Source organism: Chroicocephalus ridibundus, chromosome 7 (genome assembly GCF_963924245.1).
Source record: "Chroicocephalus ridibundus chromosome 7, bChrRid1.1, whole genome shotgun sequence".
NCBI classification, from domain to species: Eukaryota; Metazoa; Chordata; class Aves; order Charadriiformes; family Laridae; genus Chroicocephalus; species Chroicocephalus ridibundus.
Genome location: NC_086290.1, coordinates 47,357,480 through 47,376,191, shown reverse-complemented (window position 1 = coordinate 47,376,191; position 18,712 = coordinate 47,357,480). Strand labels below are relative to the sequence as shown.

The 18,712-nt window shown below is 50.7% G+C and overlaps 3 protein-coding genes across 7 annotated transcripts in view; 2 read left to right on the top strand and 1 right to left on the bottom strand.

Moving 5' to 3' along the window:
• The window catches only part of LOC134518781 (S-adenosyl-L-methionine-dependent tRNA 4-demethylwyosine synthase TYW1-like), a 119,727-nt gene extending 113,751 nt beyond the window's left edge, over window positions 1–5,976 (bottom strand). For 3 of the 5 annotated variants that reach the window (XM_063341979.1, XM_063341982.1, XM_063341983.1), the window contains exons 1-5: window positions 5,885–5,976; window positions 3,591–3,739; window positions 2,759–2,899; window positions 2,114–2,215; window positions 1,112–1,306 (exon numbers count right to left, since the gene is read on the bottom strand). In XM_063341979.1, coding sequence (XP_063198049.1) covers window positions 1,112–1,306; window positions 2,114–2,215; window positions 2,759–2,899; window positions 3,591–3,725 — 573 coding nt within the window. In that variant the 5' untranslated portion in view covers window positions 3,726–3,739; window positions 5,885–5,976. The remainder of the gene's footprint in view (window positions 1–1,111; window positions 1,307–2,113; window positions 2,216–2,758; window positions 2,900–3,590; window positions 3,740–5,884) is intronic. The other 2 variants (XM_063341981.1, XM_063341980.1) reach the window with 2 other exon arrangements.
• A 72-nt stretch (window positions 5,977–6,048) lies between these two features.
• Window positions 6,049–11,981, top strand: SBDS (SBDS ribosome maturation factor). The gene is made up of 5 exons (XM_063341897.1): window positions 6,049–6,234; window positions 7,129–7,258; window positions 7,950–8,150; window positions 8,730–8,894; window positions 9,607–11,981. Exons 1-5 carry the CDS (start codon window positions 6,107–6,109, stop codon window positions 9,733–9,735), a joined length of 753 nt encoding a protein of 250 aa, XP_063197967.1. The 5' UTR covers window positions 6,049–6,106; the 3' UTR covers window positions 9,736–11,981.
• A 126-nt stretch (window positions 11,982–12,107) lies between these two features.
• Window positions 12,108–17,967, top strand: CCDC183 (coiled-coil domain containing 183). The gene is made up of 14 exons (XM_063341896.1): window positions 12,108–12,671; window positions 12,778–12,899; window positions 13,061–13,135; window positions 13,887–14,054; window positions 14,183–14,287; window positions 14,481–14,603; window positions 14,975–15,103; window positions 15,245–15,302; window positions 15,385–15,485; window positions 15,763–15,923; window positions 16,302–16,461; window positions 16,593–16,718; window positions 16,972–17,068; window positions 17,760–17,967. Exons 1-14 carry the CDS (start codon window positions 12,437–12,439, stop codon window positions 17,870–17,872), a joined length of 1,773 nt encoding a protein of 590 aa, XP_063197966.1. The 5' UTR covers window positions 12,108–12,436; the 3' UTR covers window positions 17,873–17,967.
• Window positions 17,968–18,712: the final 745 nt, after the last annotated feature.

The window sequence follows — 18,712 nt, the reverse complement described above, 5'->3', positions numbered from 1 at the left end:
TACCTTCATTACGATTGGTGTAAAATTCTCTCACTTCACATTTAAAGGTAGAGTTTACAAAAAATTCAGGCCGCAGACTCAAGGAGGAGTGGTTGCACCTTGGAGGCGGGTAGCCTTTGGGATGGAGGTGTGTTTTGGCATTATAATGACATGATAATGAGCAAAGTTCTCACAAAGGACAGCATTTCGTCAAAATTCGACAGACTGTTGGCTCAGGGTAGCAAGTATGCAGTTTATCAGTTCCATAGGACCATCTCGTTCCCATATCTGCTGTATTATCACAGGGCAGGGCCGTGGAAGGTCCATTCCGCTCTGTCCCCCGTGTTGCTTTGCAAGCAATATTGTATAGGGAATCGCAGATGTAGTGGATTCTTCGCATACCAGCTGCAGCTGTATTCTACCCTAGAAACTTTCTGATTTTATACCTTTCCTTAATGTGTGAACAGTGCTGTATTTTTGATCATTTTAGTAATTATTCCACCCACACATCCCAGGCTCACATCTGAAAATACCTCTGCTATCACACTGATGTGATAAGAGATGAGCTCTGGGAACAAGCTTCTTCATGCAATTCTTGTTGGTCAAAATGCCCACATGTGTAACACGTTTCTTATGTCCCCAGCTATACAAACGTAACAACCTGGGGACAAGCCATGCCATTTTTCTGACTGAGGTGAATCTGACTACCAGGCTAAGACGTTATCATATTTTGCATCAGGAAAGAAAGCTAAAACCCACACAATACAGCAAAGTACATAAGATAGAGAAAAGCGCCCTAGACTAAAAGACAGCAAGGTTTACAGTACTGTACCCTCATGCACCGATAGAAAGCTTTCAAAGCTGGGAAATTAATGCAGTAAGGATTTACCAAATGCATTCTCATACCTTCCAGATTAATGCAGTGCTTACGGGACTCCTTTCCCACTTAAAAGGGCAGCACAATTGCTTCAAAGCTGCACTGCCTATGCCCTAAACCCAGTCTCTAATCAAGTCCTCACAGTGACTGCAATTCTCACACAAACTACCAGTATCATTCGGTTTTGTAGCATTTAAGAAGGCTTAGCCTTTCAGAGACACTGAAATCAAAGAAAGGTGCACCGGAGATACTTACTGTGTTGTAATGATCAACATAAACTGAGTTTCCCAGGCCAAACACAGCGTATCTCAGGCCTTTCAGATACGTTTTCCCAAAGCGGAAGTCATTCACAGCCTCTCCTAACCACTTACAGAACCAGGCTGCACTCTCAGTTGGCTGTCCATCTGTGTACGTAGCTACCAAGAACACACAAATGTTCCTGCTGGTTGTCTGAAAACATGAAGAGAAGAGAACAGAAGAGATCACTGCAGTTTGCAGAACTCTTTACATCAGGAAGACAGCTGGAACACATGGACAGTTGCAAGAAGTCAAAGACAAGATTTTTGCTAAGTGGGTTAAGAATCTTTGGTGTGGGTGCTGCAGGTAATAAACCCAATGGTGGTGAATGGCCCTCCTCCCTGCAAAGCCATCTTAAACTAGCCAAGGGACATCGAGCTGTCTTCCCCTACCTAACAGAGACATGGTGGTAAAACACAACTGGACGCCTACCCTCCCTACCCCAATCAACAGCGTCTTGAAGAGACTCTTGCAGCAATAAAGTCTCCCATGGATTCAACAAGCAACTATCAATATTCATGGAAGAAAAATCCATCACTGATTACTCAATATAAACACAGCTCCCAAAAAGCTTAACTTGTAAGTCTTTGAAGGCTGCAGAAGTATCACCATCTACTTGTTCCGGTTTTGAACCCTTCCCCAGGTGTACACTGTCAAGAGACAGATCGGGGGACCCAGTGCAGCCACTCTCACTTAACTCCCACTTGAAGTAGCTCAAACAAAATCACCGTCAGTATCAAAATATTCTACATGATCCTCCTAGTAATTTTCAAAATTCAGGTACTTTCTGACAAGGACTGATGGGCCATACTTGCTTATATAGAAAGAAGGGAAGCAATTTTCAACACACAGCTTTGGGGATTTCCAGGATAACAAGAAAGAAATACAAGAAAGAAGAAAAGAGCCTTCACAATCCCAAGAAGAACTTGTATTTACTATTCATGTTTATACAGTACCTACCTCCTCTGCTAAACAATCATCTGGATCATAATCCCCCATACTAATGACTTCCACAGGCAAATTAAGGGAAATAACTGCTTCAGCCAGACTTTTGGCAAATTTCTGAAAAAAAAAAAAAAAGAAATGCAGAAAGTTATAAATTACTTCAACCCAACTATATTAAGGTTGGAGCCTGCTATCCTGAGATGCCCCCCACCATGGGAAGAACAATGACACACAAGAATTGGACACTGGACCTATAATCCCTCACATTTAAAAAGTGAAGTACATTGGCTGAAAGAAGAGAGTTACATGAATTTTCATGACTAATGATTTTACAGGCACAAAAATTAAATTTCTTTTTAAGAAATAAAGCATCTAAATCATCAGTTCCCTCTAACAAGACCTGCTAGCAAATTAAAAGTATATTGCAAGAATAAATTTTATGTTTCATAATCAATGTCTCTACTGTATGTTCCACTTAAATGAAGTAAGTAGAATAATATTTATTTTTTATATAGTTTTCACTTATCTTTCATGTTAGGCAGTGACTTCTAATGAACTTTCTGATGAACTTTCAGTGTAGTATTTCTAAGGCAAGCAACATACTTGAATCAAAACATTATTTAAAATCAACTTCAGGCACATGAAAAAAGTAACTTATACCTTTGCTGTGCCCGTCTGGGACCCATAGAAAATCTTTACCCCAGCGACATAGACCTCCTTTGCCTGCAGGGTGGCATATCCATTTACTAGTTTGTCTTTTATTCCTTCAGAAGCAGCTGGATTCCCATTGGATTTTTCACCCTAGGAAAAGAGCGCGGTGTTTCATTCAAAGTGATTTTAACCCCTTGGGAAAATCCCAAGGACACTTAAAATACAAATCCCATGACCAGACTCTCGGCACCACACAAATGCAACAGTCAAAGCATTTTAGCTCCTCACACATCGAGAGACACACAAGTAACTATTTCTCTGAACTAGGCCATGCTACAATAAACTCATCTCACACACCTGGGAGATAACTGGATCCACAGCTGAACCTAAGAACCTCCTAAATCGTGCAGCAGAAATTTACTCACCCACACACGGAGGTTTTAACTTTCTGAATGTTCTAATCCCACTCCCAACCTAAAACCAGTCCAGCCTCATCAATAACTTTACTGGAAACACCGGGCACAAGCAGAGTGGATTTACTTGAAGCAACAGAGCAACCCAGGCTGAAACGTCCTTAGTAACAAAGTGAGAATAGTTCAGCTGAGATCTGCTCTAATATCAGAGCAACGAGGATGTTTAATTACCCACCAACATAAGACAATCCAGACTGAGGATTATAACCATCAAACGAGCACATTTGGGATTTGCAACCACCTAGGTGGGCTCACAGTGAAGCAGCACATTTCACTGCACCAAGGGGGTACCTTCACCCTGCAACTACTCACTTCCACACACAGATTTTGGGGCCTTCTCAGACAAAAGTGCTTATGGGTTCAGTTACCTTCTTTTTGGTTTTGGTGGTGAAGAACTGAATGATGATCCAAATGCTGATCCCAAAAGCAACAACAGAATAGATGTAAAATCTGTGCAGCCATAAGGACACCAGGCAAGTATAGGAAAAGTTCCACGTATCCATTGAGACATTTAAATCTAGAATAAAGCACAGATCTAGCAAGATCAGATTCATACAGTATGAATTTAGAATAAGCACACCAGAAAATAATCATACAGGACCCACAGACTCATGACATTCCCGGTCTCTGAAGAAAACAGCTTTAAATCAGTTGAATCATGGAGACTTCACCTCCTGAGAGGTGTGTAAACTGAATTTCATCTGTATACCCAAGCTAATTTTTTAGACTGTCATATGCAAACTCTGGGTTTTCCTTAAGATAGGGCAGCCAGGTTCTGTTATAAAGGAAAGCAGAAAAATACTTGCGCTGTGCAAGCATCTGAAAGTAAAAAGCCCTTGTGAAACATCCACTGTATTGTACTGGTCTTAGTTTTCCAGAGACCCTACACATGCAGATCTCTGCAGCTAAAAATCACCATCTCAAGGGGGAAATCATCTCCACAGAGCTTGCTGCAGAACAGAACCCTTGCTTGTACACATTAAACGCCACTCTGGTTACGAGAGCTTTGACCCAGAGTGTCAAGGCCACACTGAAACCTAGATTCAACTGAAAGTGCTTTTTCAGAATTCCATCACGTGGGTGATGTTTGATTCAGGACAACTGAGATTGTACCCTGAATTTCAGGTTGGTTCAGAACATAATGTTGTAGCCAGGAGCACACTTGCACGATGCCGGTGCCTGTGATTACTTATCTCATGTGAAACATTCAGAAGCTTAAACAAGGCTTGTTTGTGACGCTTATTGACAGAGAAACACAAATGACACCCTCCTACTGTTATTTACAGCCCTCCTGGATCTTGTTTTTGCAGATATCAGAAAAGAGCACAGAAACTAAATTAAAATCTTAATCTTCTAAATTAAAATCTTCATTTCTAATTTAGTAGTAAGGCAGTAGTCTTCTGGGGGGAGGAAATCCTGAATGTTAGCAGATCCTTATCATCCAAGCCCCACGCCTGTCAGTGTTGAAGAGGCATTTGGACAATGCCCTTAGAAACTTGCTTTAACTTTTGGTGAGCCCTGAAGTGGTCACACAGTTAGACTAAATGATCGTTGTAGGTCCCTTCCAACTGAAATACTCTATTGTATTGTATTCTTTCTGAAACAGAGTACTTCCAAGAGGCTGGAAACTTTGTTATCTCACTTTTCTCCTGGGCTGTTACTTACAGTACCAGATCAAAAGCTGGAGGGGATCCTCGTCACCCCTCCAGCAGCAACACTGAACACCCCCCCCCCCCCAAAAAAAAAAAAAAAGCAGAGAGTGCTTGCCATTGTGTCAGGACCCCAGTGCTGATGGCCCACATAAGCAGCAAACACCCCTCAAGGGGGCTTCACAAACCCACTGCAGCCTGGGTACCCTGCTGCTCCTCACCCCCTGTACCCACCCCTGCCATCACCCCATGGCACCCATCCCCCAGGCCTGACGCCCCACTGGACCTTCCCCCCATCCCTCACCCTAGTGCCTGCCCCCCTGCACCCACCCCATTTAATTCTTCATCTGTACTCGCCCCCACCCCTGTCACACAGGCCTCCCATATCCCCCCACCCACCCAGTAACCACCTCACAGTTATAAACACCCCAACACACACAGTTATTAACCCCCTACACCCATGTTCTTACCCCCTCATGGTTCTTACCCTCCCAACACAATTCTCACCCCCACACACTACACCTCCCTCGTAGCTCTTACCCCCCCCTCCCCTCCACGGGCCCCTCATGGTTACTACCCCCCCCCCCCCCATGGTTACTAGCCACACACAACCCTCACGGTTATTACCTGCCCCGTCACAGATCCTACAAACATCCCCCAGCTCCTTCACGGTTATTAGCCCCCCTCACGGTTTTTAACCCCCACATACCCCCCCCCGGGTTATTACTCTACATACACACGCCCCTGAGGATTATTCCCCGCCACACACACAGGACCCCCCCACCCCCCCGGAGTTATTACACACACCCTGAGGGTTATGACCCGACTCCCACATACGCCCTCTCTCCCTCAGGGTTATTATCCCCACACACACTCACTCACTCACTCTCTCCCCTCACGGCTATAACCGCCACACATACCCCCCTCACGGCTCATACCACCCCCCCGCCCCCGCTCATTACCCCGCGCGCGCACACACGCTCCCCCCTCACAGCCATCACCCCGGCCCTCACCGACCGACCCCGACGCCAGTACTCCCCGGCACCCCACGCCTCAGACCACGCACCACCGCCCGCCCCTTCCTGCCGCCTGCCCCGGTTTCCCCCCGGACAGTTTTCACCGGCGCGACGGGGGGCGGGCGGGGCGCTGCGGCGGCCAATGAGAAGGCATCGCGGGGCGACCCCGCCCCCCTGGCCCCGCGCGCGCCCGGCGGCGGGGAAGGAGCGGCGGCCGCCATGTCCATCTTCACCCCCACCAACCAGATCCGCCTCACCAACGTGGCCGTGGTGCGGGCGCGCCGCGGCGGCAAGCGCTTCGAGATCGCCTGCTACCGCAACAAGGTCATGGGGTGGCGCAGCGGAGCGTGAGTGCCGGGTCGTCGCCGCCGCCGCCGCCGCCGCCGCCGGGGCTGGGGGGACGGGACAGTGTGAGGGAGAGGCCCGTGTGAAGCCTGATTGTGGTGGGGGGAGACCCGCGTGGGACCCGGCTGTGGAGCCCGGGACGGGGAGACCTGAGTGGGGCCCGGCTGTGGAGCCCGGGACGGGGAGACCTGCGTGGGGCCCGGGAAGGGAAGATCTGCGTGGGGCCCGGCCGTGGAGCCCGGGACGGGGAGACTTGCGTGGGGCCCGGCCGTAGGGCCTGGAACGGGGAGACTTGCGTGGGGCCCGGCCGTGGAGCCCAGAATGGGGAGACCTGCGTGGGGCTCATCCGTGGAGCGTGGGATGGGGAGACCTGCGTGGGGCCCGGCCGTAGGGCCCGGGATGGGGAGACCTGCGTGTGGCCCAGCTGTGGAGCCCTGAACGGGGAGACCTGCGTGGGGCCTAGCCAGGGAGCCCAGGACGGGGAGACCTGCGTGAGGCTCATCCGTGGAGCCCGGAACGGGGAGACCTGCGTGGGGCTCGTCCGTGGAGCCCGGGAGGAGCTGACCTGCGTGGGGCTCGTCCGTGGAGCCTGGGAGGGGCAGACCTGCGTGGGGCCCGGGTATGGAATCAGGGAGGGGCAGAACCGCATGGGGTCCGGACGTAGAGCTTGCATGGTGTACAACTATGAAGCGTGGAGGGATGGCGAGTCCTGTGTGGGAGCGCCCCAGACCCTGTGCCGTGCCTCATCCATTCCCTGGGGAGTGACATTAGCGCAATAGAAGTTCCCAGGCACCACTGATTCAGTCCTTGGCAGACTTTTGTTCCTCCTCGCTAAAATCTCTTGCACTCTTGTGTTGCTGACTTCATGGATTTTCTAACCCTGTCCTAATCTCTAGGGAGAAAGATCTCGATGAGGTCCTGCAGACACACACGGTGTTTGTCAATGTTTCCAAAGGCCAGGTGGCAAAGAAGGAAGATCTTGTTAAAGCATTTGGGACGGATGACCAAACGGAAATCTGTAAAATGGTAGGTTTCAACCACTTTGCCTTTTAAAAGCTTGGAGAAAACTTTCCAAAGGGTTTACGTAAGAGTCACACAGACATGGTAGGTTGCTTTTTTACTGGAAAGTTTTCATAGAATCCAGCACCAATAGGTGCCAAAAGGATTGGGTTTTTTGTTTAGAAATGGGTAGAAAAGAGTGGTAACTCTGTGGCGTAGGTCTTAAATTTTATATTTGCTTCTTGCTGAACGGAGTTCTGAGTGTGCTGTGTAACATACAGCCTCTATGCACTGATGCCTTTGGACAAGGAAAAAAGGTTAACCAGCACTGAAGAGTTTCCCACCTAAGATATGTTCTGAAGGATGCATGGAAAGGAAGAGGACAGTTGCTTTTTTGGGGCAATGCAATTACATTTTAAGAATGGATCTAATTTCTTAGTCCTTCTTGTTAAGGTATGAACTATGGACTTGTTGTGAGTGGTGAGAATTCAAGTAAATCTGCACTTCTCTTTCTGTAGTTTAGTGTTTCGATGGTGATGGTGGTTTTTTTCTCTGAAGTCTTTCCAGTGTTGCCTGTCATAATTATTGTTTTTCTGCATTTCACGTCTAACAAAAGCATTCAAGCAATTGTTAAATTTAACGAAGTTACTAGAGTTTTCACTCTTTAGTCAAATATGTGGTGTTTATTAACTGTTTTCTTTTGATTTTTACTGTGCAGATCTTGTCAAAAGGGGAGCTGCAGGTATCGGACAAAGAACGACACACGCAGCTGGAGCAGATGTTTAGAGACATCGCGACTATTGTGGCTGACAAATGTGTGAATCCTGAAACGAAAAGGCCATACACAGTAATCCTTATCGAAAGAGCCATGAAGGATATTCACTACTCCGTCAAACCACACAAGAGCACAAAACAGCAGGTTAGTTTTCTTGCAAAATCAGCTTCTGCTCAGAGGTGTTGTCTTCAAGTGTAATTTCTCTGGTAGCAGTCACAGTGGGATCAACAAAGCCCCGTGGCCTAAAGCGTGCGGAATGATTACTCAGCTGGCGGGCAGTTGAGTGCTGGATATGAGCAGCCTCTGAAACTTGTGCACTTTGTTTTCTAACCATTCAGGGAAGAGAGAAAGAAAGAAACTCATTAAAGCAGCAACAGTGATATGCCTGGAACAGAAATAAAAGTTTTATGGCTTATTTTAAATTGAGGCAGTAACTCAGGCTTTGCGTCTGAGCCACGTGGGTTTCGGTTGTTCTACAGTACAACTGTTACTTACCAGTATTTCGGCCAGTTTTTTTTAGTATTTGAAGTAATTTCAAACTGCAAGAACTCTGCCTTTTCTTATTAATCTATCAAAATAGCCTAACAGCAAACTCCCTGCAGCAGAGTGGCAGTGATCAGTACTGAGAAATGTGTCTGAAACTAATGCAAAGGATTTGAAATTTTGATCTGTGCGGTGTTTTTTAAGCAGGTGTGTAAACGCTCTTTCTTGATGCCGTTACAGGCACTGGAAGTGATCAGACAGCTAAAGGAGACCATGCAAATTGAACGTGCTCACATGAGGCTGCGATTTATTCTTCCAGCAAAAGAGGGGAAGAAACTGAAAGAGAAGCTCAAGCCACTGATTAAAGTTATTGAGAATGAAGACTTCCAGGAGCAGCTGGAAATTGTAAGTGATAAAGCAGTCCTTGGGTTTCCTGCTTGATTTGACTACACATGTACAGTTTACTAGAAGATTAATTAATATATGGAAGTGGTTTTGATAACCTGCAAGTTTACCAGAGATTCTGAATTAGAGGTGTAGTTTGTAGTTTTTAATTTCACACAATTCTAGTGATGAAAGCTTGGAAGTAGCCTTTATTAAACAGTTTGCTGCTTCAAGCAGAGAGGCACAATGTAATGTCTCCTGGCAGTGACTCTTCCACAACACTGATAAGTTTCTCTGCAAGTATGGCATGTTACTTTTATTTATTTGGTGGGTCAGGCCTGTATTTTGACAGTGGTTAATTAGGTTTTTAAAAACTAGTATGTGGTAAAGCAAAATTTGGTATTGGTGAAAATCTTTCTGAGAGGAGATTAGAATCTAGTAATCCCAACTGTCAAAGGACATGTCCAGCATGGGTAAATGGAACTGCAGAACTTCTGTGGAAAGATGACATGACAGAAATCGCTTGTCAACTCTGCAAAGTCCTTCTCAGTAACTAAACGGTAATTTTTTTAAACAAAAATTAGTGTTGGACCTTAGAATCATAGAATCATTTAGGTTAGAAAAGAGCTTTGAGATCATTGAGTCCAACTGTTAACCCAACGCTGCCACCTTGAAAGGGGGCTAATAAAAATTAAATATTATTGCTTGACTGATGAAATGTGAAATATTTCAGGTGTGCCTTATTGACCCGGGCTGCTTCAGGGAGATTGATGAGCTGATCCGGAGTGAGACAAAAGGGAAAGGAACGCTGGAAGTGCTCAGCCTGAAAGATGTGGAGGAAGGAGATGAAAAGCTTGAATAACAACAGCAACCTTCCTGGAGCGATTCTACTTTAACAACGTCCAACGAAATGACTGGCATTAGCCACTCTCTTTTGTTAGGCCTTCATGTTTTTTCCAATCTCTTGCTGCCAAATATTTTCTGACACTAATCCTTTGGGATTTTTCCATGCAGTGTGGGTCTTTTTTTTATCATTTTACACTTGCTTGGTTTACAAATGGGTTTGCCTGTAGGAACGTTTTGTGTCAGAGTTGCACTAATGAGGATTGAGTTAAGACCGGGTGCGGAAGTTACTCGAGCTTTGGTTTAGTTTAAGGGTTGCTGTTGAAGAGTGTTTGGCTGGTACGGTGCCAATCAGTTTTGCTCTAAGTTGTCAGTGTTGAGTGGAAGATTCCAGAGGTCACTGAGGGGTGAGTTTTGTATGCGAGGAGAGGAACCTGAAGAAAAGGGAAGCTGCATTTTCACTTCTAAACAGGTGCAAAGTGTGGATCCGTGTCTAAAGTGATCTCTTGGCAGCATAAAAACTGACTTAGACTTCCATAATTGGCTGCTTGATAATTAGAGTACTTTAAAGGACCATTCTTACAGATTTCCTTCACTGGATATAACAGTACTTGCTGAATTAGAAAAAATGTTCTCCAAATAACTTATTCGTAAAATATATTTAGCTACATTTAATACAAATGAACTATCATCTATTTATATATTACAGATACAGAAAGAAAGAAAATAATTATTTTTGTTAATAGTATAGGAGGTATCTCTGGCCGTGGCGATGCTTTGTAGGATGAAGGGGGGTAGCCTGCGCTCATGAGCTGTTCTCATTCGCGTGATAAAGTGAATCTCGAACCGGCAGCGGTGGCCTCTGGCCATTGAGGCAGACAGGCTTTTGTTGGGCCGTAATTCCCTAGCGGTAACTGTTTGTATGTGCCCCTTTTCTCTTTAATGCGATAGAGAACAATTCTGGCAGCTGTCCTTTATCCTCTGGGGTTTTTATGCTGCTTTCTAATACATGCACAGAATTTCCAGCCAGCTTCTGAGGCACGGTGCACAGTTCTTGATAATTCTGTTAAATCTTGTTTCAGCTGTGTTAAACAAATGCTTTTTAAGTTGAACTTGCGTATTTCAAAGAAGAGGGGAAGAGAGGACAACAACTGGAGAAGGAGATAGTAAAAATACATACCACCAGGGAAAGCATATATCCTTGGGTGACTAAAAGCTAAAGCAGCAGGAATTAAGGAGCCTTCGGTATTACGTCCCTGTTTCCATGCTGATAGCAGGCAGCGAGTCAGGAGCTGTGGGCCAGCCAAGGACGGCTCTCTCCCGGATGAGCGTGTGTTGTGTTCATTGTTTGCTGTGTGCGTGACTCTGCCTGTTAGATGATGATTAGACAGAGCTCTGGTTTGTACTCTGACATAACCTTTTCCTTTGTACCATTAACACATTGTGAATTTTCTAGAATTTTTGCCGGGAGAGTTGAAATCAGCTGGACAGGGAGAGGTTTGACCTGTGGGGTGCAGAGGGCCTGTAGCACTAGATCCTTAGTTGAAGGCTTCCTCTTGGAAGCTGATTTCTGCATCAGTCTATTGGCATGAGCTTGTGCAAGGTTGGGTTAAATTTCTTCAGTAACATTTTGGAAGGACCTGCCACTGTAGAGTCTGCGTTTTGCTGAGGGCTAGTGAAACGGAGATTCTTGAAGCATTTTATCCAATTTGAAATGCTTTCCCTTGCTCTCAAGGTGATCTTCCATGGCGTTTAAATTCTGCCTAGGAAGGTTTAGCGGCATAATTAGATACTTGCCGTGTGGATGCAGGCCCAACGTGGAGATCTCTGCATGGACAGACTGGCAAGATGCCTTGTGTCTACAAGCCCTTGTCTTTCAGACGGCCATCTCTCCATGCATACTTTGTGAAGCACTGAAGATTATTATGTTAATATTTAGCTTGTCGCAGGCTGTTAGCGCTAACATGCAACTCATAAATCTGCAAATGAGACACTGAGTGAGAGCCTCAGTTGATGTTGCTGTCGGTAATACTTGATTCCACAATCCTGTAATTGCTTTGTTTTCTATGGTCAACACCTAGAGCACAACAGGATGGCTGCAGGTTAAAGATCTTGAGTTACAGAAACAATCCAAGCTGATTTACGAGCTTGGCGCTAGGAAGGCAATTTCCTTATTGGAGTCTTTTTCTGTGAATCAAGCGTTAAGGATTTTCTCTGGTAGAGGGAGCTTCTTTTAATTTATCAACAAATAAATGTACATGCTTGCGTTTCTTGTCGTATTTGTAGTTCAGCAAGAATGTATGGTAAGCATCGAAATAAATATCAGTATTGGTAGCTGGTTTGTTTTTCCCCATTTCAATAGGAGTGTAACTCCCTGCAGTAATTAACTGAAGTTTTGTGGCGTTTCCTAATTAACTGAAATTTCCAAAGGTACATATCTAGGTAGTAATAGACTCCTCTTGCCATGGGAAATAAGCTGGCAGGTTCCAAGAGGGCGCTGGGAGTGTGGTTGGGTGTACAAAATTGTCCTCACCCCGTTTCTAGTGAGACTTGGTGTGTCCCCCGGCTGGGCGGGGTGCAACCGCTGTAACCACGGTGATGGGAAACACAACTGGGATCCCCACTCCCGGCCAGCCTTTGGCTACCTCAGGGAGCTCAGTAATTGGTTATTAATTAATCTGTTGCCCGCAGAAACAGAGAGAAAGGGGCTGTGAGCGGCCATGGCGGAGCAGGAGCGTGGTGTGCAGCAGTTGGAGGTGCCACGCCAACGGTTCCGTGGGCACAAGGAGCTTGGCTCCATCCCTGGTGACACCCTGGGGACCAGTGGAGCCACCATGGCCACCATGCAGGCAGCAGGGCTGGAGGGCCGTGGCAGGAGCACTGGCACCGGGCCGGGCCTGAAGGCAAGCCTCAGCCAGCGTGTCCAGGAGCTGCGCACCGTCATCACCTTACAAGGTGCTGCCCCTTGGGCTTCATGGGGCCGTCCCAGGGCAAGCCGGGGGGGCTCTTAGTTCCCCCGCATCGTCCTGCATGGTACCAACATCACCTTAATGTCCTCCAGAGCAAGGGAGGAAGATTTTCACGCTGTCATGTGAGGAAAAGCTCGGTCAGAACAGGCAGCTGCTCCCCCGCCTGCGTGAGGCGGTGAAGGAGGACATCCATGCCCTGGACCTTGTCCAGAAGGTACCGGCAGGTCCCATCTGCGGCACCCCTGCCTGCTGCTGGCCCTGCAGAGCCAGCTCCTCCACCGTGTCTCTCCCGGAGCAGGCAGCGCAGGGCAGCAGTAGGATGTGACCGTCCCCAGGCTGACGGTGACGTTCTCTCTGCCCCTCTCCTGCCCACAGTACAGGTTCACTGTCGCCGAGGCTTGTAGAGCGCAGAAGCCCTTGGGCATTGCTTTGGCCAGGAAGACAGTGGAGGTAAGGGCAGGGTCTGGCGGGCACAGGCTGCTCACAGGGGGCTTGGGGCTCCGGGGACGCTCGGATGAACGGGGTGCACAGCAGAGGGACCTGGGGCCAGCACAAGGACATGGGGCTGGTGCGGCGAGACATGGGGCATTCACAAGTGGTCCCACAGGGCCCCTTTCCACCGCGGGACGCATCCGGGCAGGTCCTCCTTTAGCTCCCTGAGCAGATCCTTTGCCCCAGCTGAGCTGCTGCCCATCCCACCCTGCTCATCCCCGGGGCTGCCCGGGTTCCTGCAGGCTGCAGCTGCATCCCTAGGAGAGAGATGCTGTCTCTGCCCTTCGCTGCCTGTCCCAAGGTTATGACCTGGTTACAAGCCCATGGAGATGGATGGAGGCACTGGCCTCGCGGAGCTGCTGTTGCCTGGGGGCCTCTTGCAGGGACAGAGCGGTGCCACCGCTCTCTGCCATCATCTGCATCTGGGGCACCGATCGATTTTATTGACACCCACCCCGGGTCTGCATTATGCAGAGCCCCTAAGCGTGACCCACCGCTGCCATCAGCAGATGCCCACCTCTGCCCTACCCCAGAGCCCCCACAACGAAGCTTTCCAGACCCCCTCCTGCCAAGGGAGTGACAATGTCCTGGAGCAACGTCCCAGCATCCTTGGCTCTACCCTGGGGGGAGTTTTCCAGGCAGGACCCCCTTCTACGGTTGCCCAGCGAACCTTGCCTGCAGCCTGGTGAACTCTCGCATGCCCATCCAGGTGGCCCAGGAGAAGCTCCGGGCCAAAATCTATGAACGGGTGAACAAGTGCAACATGCTGCTGTACCAGCTGAGGCAGCGGAGCCGAGCCTTGGGCGAGCTGCAGAGGCAGCTGCAGCAGTTGCAGGATGTCCAGATGAATGACAAGCGACACCAGGCACAGGTGCAGGTACCCAGGACCCCTTCCTGGGGTGGCAGCACCCACTGGGGATTTTAATCCAACCTTCATTCCCTGGGTGGGTGCTGGGCTCGGCATGCGGTGTCACCCCATGTCCCCTGCTCCCGTCTCTGCCCCAGGTGATTCGCCAGCTGGAGAACAACATTGAGAAGATGCTCATGAAAGTCCACGCTGGACAGAAGGTGACCACCCTGTACCTGGCGGTGAGGAATGTCCTGAAGAAGGTGAGCTCCTCCTCACTGTGCCACTGTCCCACCCACTCCCCCTGCAAAGGCAACGAAGTGCCCCAGGAGCTGTGCTGGTGGGACACACTCCTGGCTTGGTGAGGTCCTCCTGCTCCCCACCATCCCCTGTCACAGCACACAGGAGACACCCGGGGCTCGGCGGAGTGACACGCTGTGGCTCCCTGTGTCCCAGGAACTGGACCACCTGCCTCTGCACTTGGACCTCCTGTATGGGATGACTGAGCGGTACCATTGGGAGCTGGAAGACATGGAGCTAATGGCCTTGAGTGCCCTCAAAGCTGCTGATGTAACCAAGGTGAGATGGTCTGGGGCACCTTGGGGCCCTCTCCCACCCTCCAGAGTCCACAGACAGCCCCACATACCCAGTATGGTGAGTCTTCCTGCGATAAAGACTGAGCTGGGCTTGCCCACCAGCACCTAGATGCCTCCATAGCTGCTCCCGCATCTTGCTCTTGGGCCAGGTGGGCTGGGGACAGCCTTCCCGAAGCACCACCCATGGTGAAGGCAGCATGCTCCACCTTTCAGCCCTCCTTGCCCAGTTTCCTTCCTAGCCTATTTACATGGTGGGGGGTCATTTTTGGCACTGGCCATCCCAGTAGCTCAGCTGGCTCACAAAGGTCCATCCCAGCTTTGGCAACTGCTTCTCCCTTCTCTGATATGCTCCAGGAGGAAATGACCAAGATGGAAACCCAGTTCCGTGCGGAGCGAGAGCTCCGGTACCGCTCCCTGGCTGCCCAGAATGTGCCCATCGACAGGCTCTGGCTCAAGGAAGCAAGCGAAAAACATCTGAAAGCGGTGAGCTGGGGGGGCCCGGGGCAGGCAGGGCTGCAGGCAGATGGCGGGCATCAGTGCCAAGCCCCCCATGGGTGGGGAGCTGCAGGGTCAGCTCCCCCAGGGTGCCAGCAGCTGGAGGGGTGACGATGAACATCCTTGCAGCAAGCCAGGTACGACCTCGCCATGGACTTGAACCTGCACTTGCAGGACCCGGTGGAGGGTGAGTGCCCGGTGGGGTGCAGGGGAGTGGGACAGGGGCGCAGCCGCAGGCATCCTTCCCTACTGCTTCCCTCCCATCCTAGACACCAAACTGAAGGCCACCAAGTCCCAGATGGAGCGCGAGGCCTGGGTGACCGAGAAGATGGAGAAGGCCAAGGCTGCGGTGCAGTGCTCTCGCCTCTGGGTAACGTAAAAACCCATCTCTGGTAAAACCCTGGGCTGCTCGAGCCACGGGGAGCCAAGACCTCTCTGCTCACCTTGTTTCATTGCAGGGTTATCTGCTCTCCTCTGCCCCTGGAGCCCCTCAACGCCCCTCTTGTGTGGGCAGAGAGGGAGCTGCTTTTCTCCATGCCATGAGCTTGCAGCAGTCCATGGTGCAGAAACCTCCCCCAGGCCACGGCCCAGATCCTGTACCCTGCAGGAGCACCGTGTGCTGAGTCCTTGTGCTCTCCCCTGGCCAGGACATCCCCAGCAGGCTCCTGGCGCAGCAGAAGTCCTCGGTGGACCTGGAGCAGTATGTCAACGAGTGCAAGGAGAAGCAGCAGGCACTGAAGGAGAAGCTGAAGGAGCTGGAGCTGAAGCAGGCTGAGCTGAAGTTTCGCCAGCCCCCCAACACAACCAGGTGCTGCTGGCCTCGGGACAACTGTGTCAACAAGGCCACCACCCTTGAGGAGGACACGTGTGCATCACGGGTGTCCCAGCAGGGCACCCCTTCATCCCACTGCAGCCACCCACTGCTCCTGCAGCGGGAGGTTTTCCGAGCGGGGTGCTCCCCTGGCTCTGGTCCTGGCAGAGCACCCAAAGGTCCTGCTGGGGGAGCAGGAGGACCCTTGCTCCTTGCCTGGCCTGGGAAGTGGGACCAGCATGGAGCTGGGTCACAGGCAGCATCTCTGCTCTGAAGTCCATTGGGGAGGGGGCAACCTGGGCAGGTTTTTCAGCAGATTTGGGGTGTCTCTGCACCCCTGTGCATTAGTGTGGATGTGAATGTGGTTGGTTCCAGGGTGCTGGAGGAGCAGCTGAGGATGAACCTGCAGCTGGAAAAGGCTCGGCTGGAGCAGATGCGAGCCCAGATGCTGAGGAACCAGGAGCTCCTGGTTGAGTTTGAAAATGGCATTGACAACCTCTTCGTCCGTCTGCATGGCATCACCGTGCCCGACCAGGTACCCGTGTGGCTCTGGGGTGAGCGCAGCCCCAGGGGGTGCGATGGTACAGTCCAGTCACACTTGGTGCAGCCACCGTCACCCCAAGTGGCTCATTTTCCCCACCAAGGTTCTTCTCTCTCTGACTCCAGGATGATTCTGTCAAGGCCAGCGGGGTGGAGGACAAGCTCCGGCACTGTGAGCAGAAGCTGCAGTACCTGTTGCAGCGGGTGGCTGACTTGCCCCCCGAGAGCCACAGCCCCGATGAGAACAACGAGGTGTGTGGGGACTCCGTCCCTGCTGTGGTCTCTGGGGAGCCACATGGGGTTCTCCTGGATGGCCCATCCTAAGATATCCTCCCAGCTGGGAGGATGGAGGTAGCCCCAGGGAAGAGCCACCGAGCAGCTCAGCCCCAGGTGGCACTGGAGCACTGCAGGGTGTCCCCCCCCAGGGGGACATCAAGGTGGGGACACCCCTTGGGTTGTAACACCCACCTCCCCTTCAGCAGTTAACCCAGGGTGTCTTTCATAGACTTTTGTGAAGGTCAGGAATTTTCTGGAGAAAACAACTGCGAATGATCCACAGAACCTGAAGATTTCCTTGGATGACATAGGCAGCAGCATCCAAGGTAGGGAAGCACAGTGGGGATGCGTCCCACAGCGACTGTCCCAGCCCCTGCCTCCGGGGGTTTCTGGGCATCCTTGCCTGTCTCCCACTGCCCCAGCAGACCCCAACCCATGAGTTGTCTCCGCACCTTAGGGCTGACCTTGGCTGTCTCCAAGGCTTTGAGTGTGATTTTAGGTGGGGATGTGGGAGAACGAAGGCAGCCAGTGGAGTGGGGGGCGTCAAACCACAGCAGGAACAGGGAGAGATGCCATGGGGCAAGAAGGGAGACCCTTGTCTTTAAAATCACCTGGTTGTGAAGAATAACGAGTGCTTGGGTCTGTCTGTGGCCACCTCCTGCTGGATGCTCTTGGAGGAACCACTGAGCTTTTGGCAGCTTACCACCTTTTTTTAATGAAGTGAAAGCTGTGCCCACCACATGGCTCCACCATCCAGGGCTCCAGACCTTTATGGGAAGCCCCAGCAGTGTTGGAAATGGGTCACAGCAGTGGCATTGCCAGGCCCTGCAGGTCACCCTGGGATGCTGGGGTGGAAAAGCCAGTCAGTAGCGCCTGTACTGGAGGGCTCGGCATGAGGAATCTCACCGTGATGCCACCAGCCCTCCAAAATGTGCCAGCTCACCCAAGGGACATGGGCAAAGTGGAGGTGTCTCCACAGCCTCTCCTCAGCCTGCTACTCTCCACTCTCTCCTCCAGACCCCTTTGATTTTGCTGACAAAGACCATGGCCTTGTCCTCACCCGGGAAGACATCAAGAAGCAGGGGCTGCACCTGATCGAAAGCAAGAAGAAAGCCAGCAAGAAGAAGTAGAGGATGCTCCACGAGACCTTTGGATGCCCCAGACCACTTGTTGTGCTTTGGATGCCCCACACCACCCCTTGTACCCTTTTTTCCAGCAGGTTTAATAGAGCAGATCTTTTTCATTCCTCCCAAGCCTGTGGTAAAGCTGGATCGGGGGGTCCTAGATTACATGTGCCACCCGGGACACAAGGGGGACAAACCCTGAGGGGTGCTGAGCTGGGTTTGCAGGCAGCCCCATCCCCATGCCTTGTCCCCCTGCCCCTGGCCCAGCTGCTCTTCCCACAGATGTGGGGATCAGCTGGGGTGGGGACAGCTTTTCCTGGCCAGAGCAAAGCTGGGGGCAGGCTGGCTTTCTCCCCCTTGGTCCTGTGGGGTCAACACCTTCCTGGGACTTCTGCCCCCCAGACAGCTCTGGACCCCAGTGGGCTGGCATGTTTCCAAGGCAGCTGTGGGGAAATGTGGGGCAGGGGCTGAGACCTGTAGGGGGATCGGACCTCAGGGTGGGTGTCCATGCGTGGGAGCAGAGGGGCAGACCCTGCCTTGGAATGGGAGGGGCAAATCTGGGATGCAGCTGGGGACCTGGGACTGTCTGACCTGCCTGCGGACCCTTCGTGCCTCTTCCCTCCCCTGGTGCCTGCACGCACGTTGTGCAACTCATACTCACAACCCTCAACTCAAAGAAGTCAGGCACTACCTTAGGGCTGCAGGGTCTAACCCAACGTGACCTAGGACAGCAGAGGATGCTACAGCCAAGCTTGTGGCTTGGGGATGGATCCCCAGCCCTGCTGGTGGGTCATGGACATCCAACCACAGAGGCCACGTCGTCTTCTCTACAAAGGCACTCATAAA

Excerpts from the sequence above, each read along its gene's own strand:
- SBDS (XM_063341897.1), top strand. The coding sequence starts at position 6,107 with ATGTCCATCTTCACCCCCACCAACCAGATCCGCCTCACCAACGTGGCC. Across the intron at positions 6,235-7,128 it reads ATGGGGTGGCGCAGCGGAGC|GGAGAAAGATCTCGATGAGG; the intron begins GTGAGTGCCGGG and ends CCTAATCTCTAG. Across the intron at positions 7,259-7,949 it reads AAACGGAAATCTGTAAAATG|ATCTTGTCAAAAGGGGAGCT; the intron begins GTAGGTTTCAAC and ends TTTACTGTGCAG.
- CCDC183 (XM_063341896.1), top strand. The coding sequence starts at position 12,437 with ATGGCGGAGCAGGAGCGTGGTGTGCAGCAGTTGGAGGTGCCACGCCAA. Across the intron at positions 14,604-14,974 it reads AAGCTGCTGATGTAACCAAG|GAGGAAATGACCAAGATGGA; the intron begins GTGAGATGGTCT and ends GATATGCTCCAG. Across the intron at positions 17,069-17,759 it reads CATAGGCAGCAGCATCCAAG|ACCCCTTTGATTTTGCTGAC; the intron begins GTAGGGAAGCAC and ends TCTCTCCTCCAG.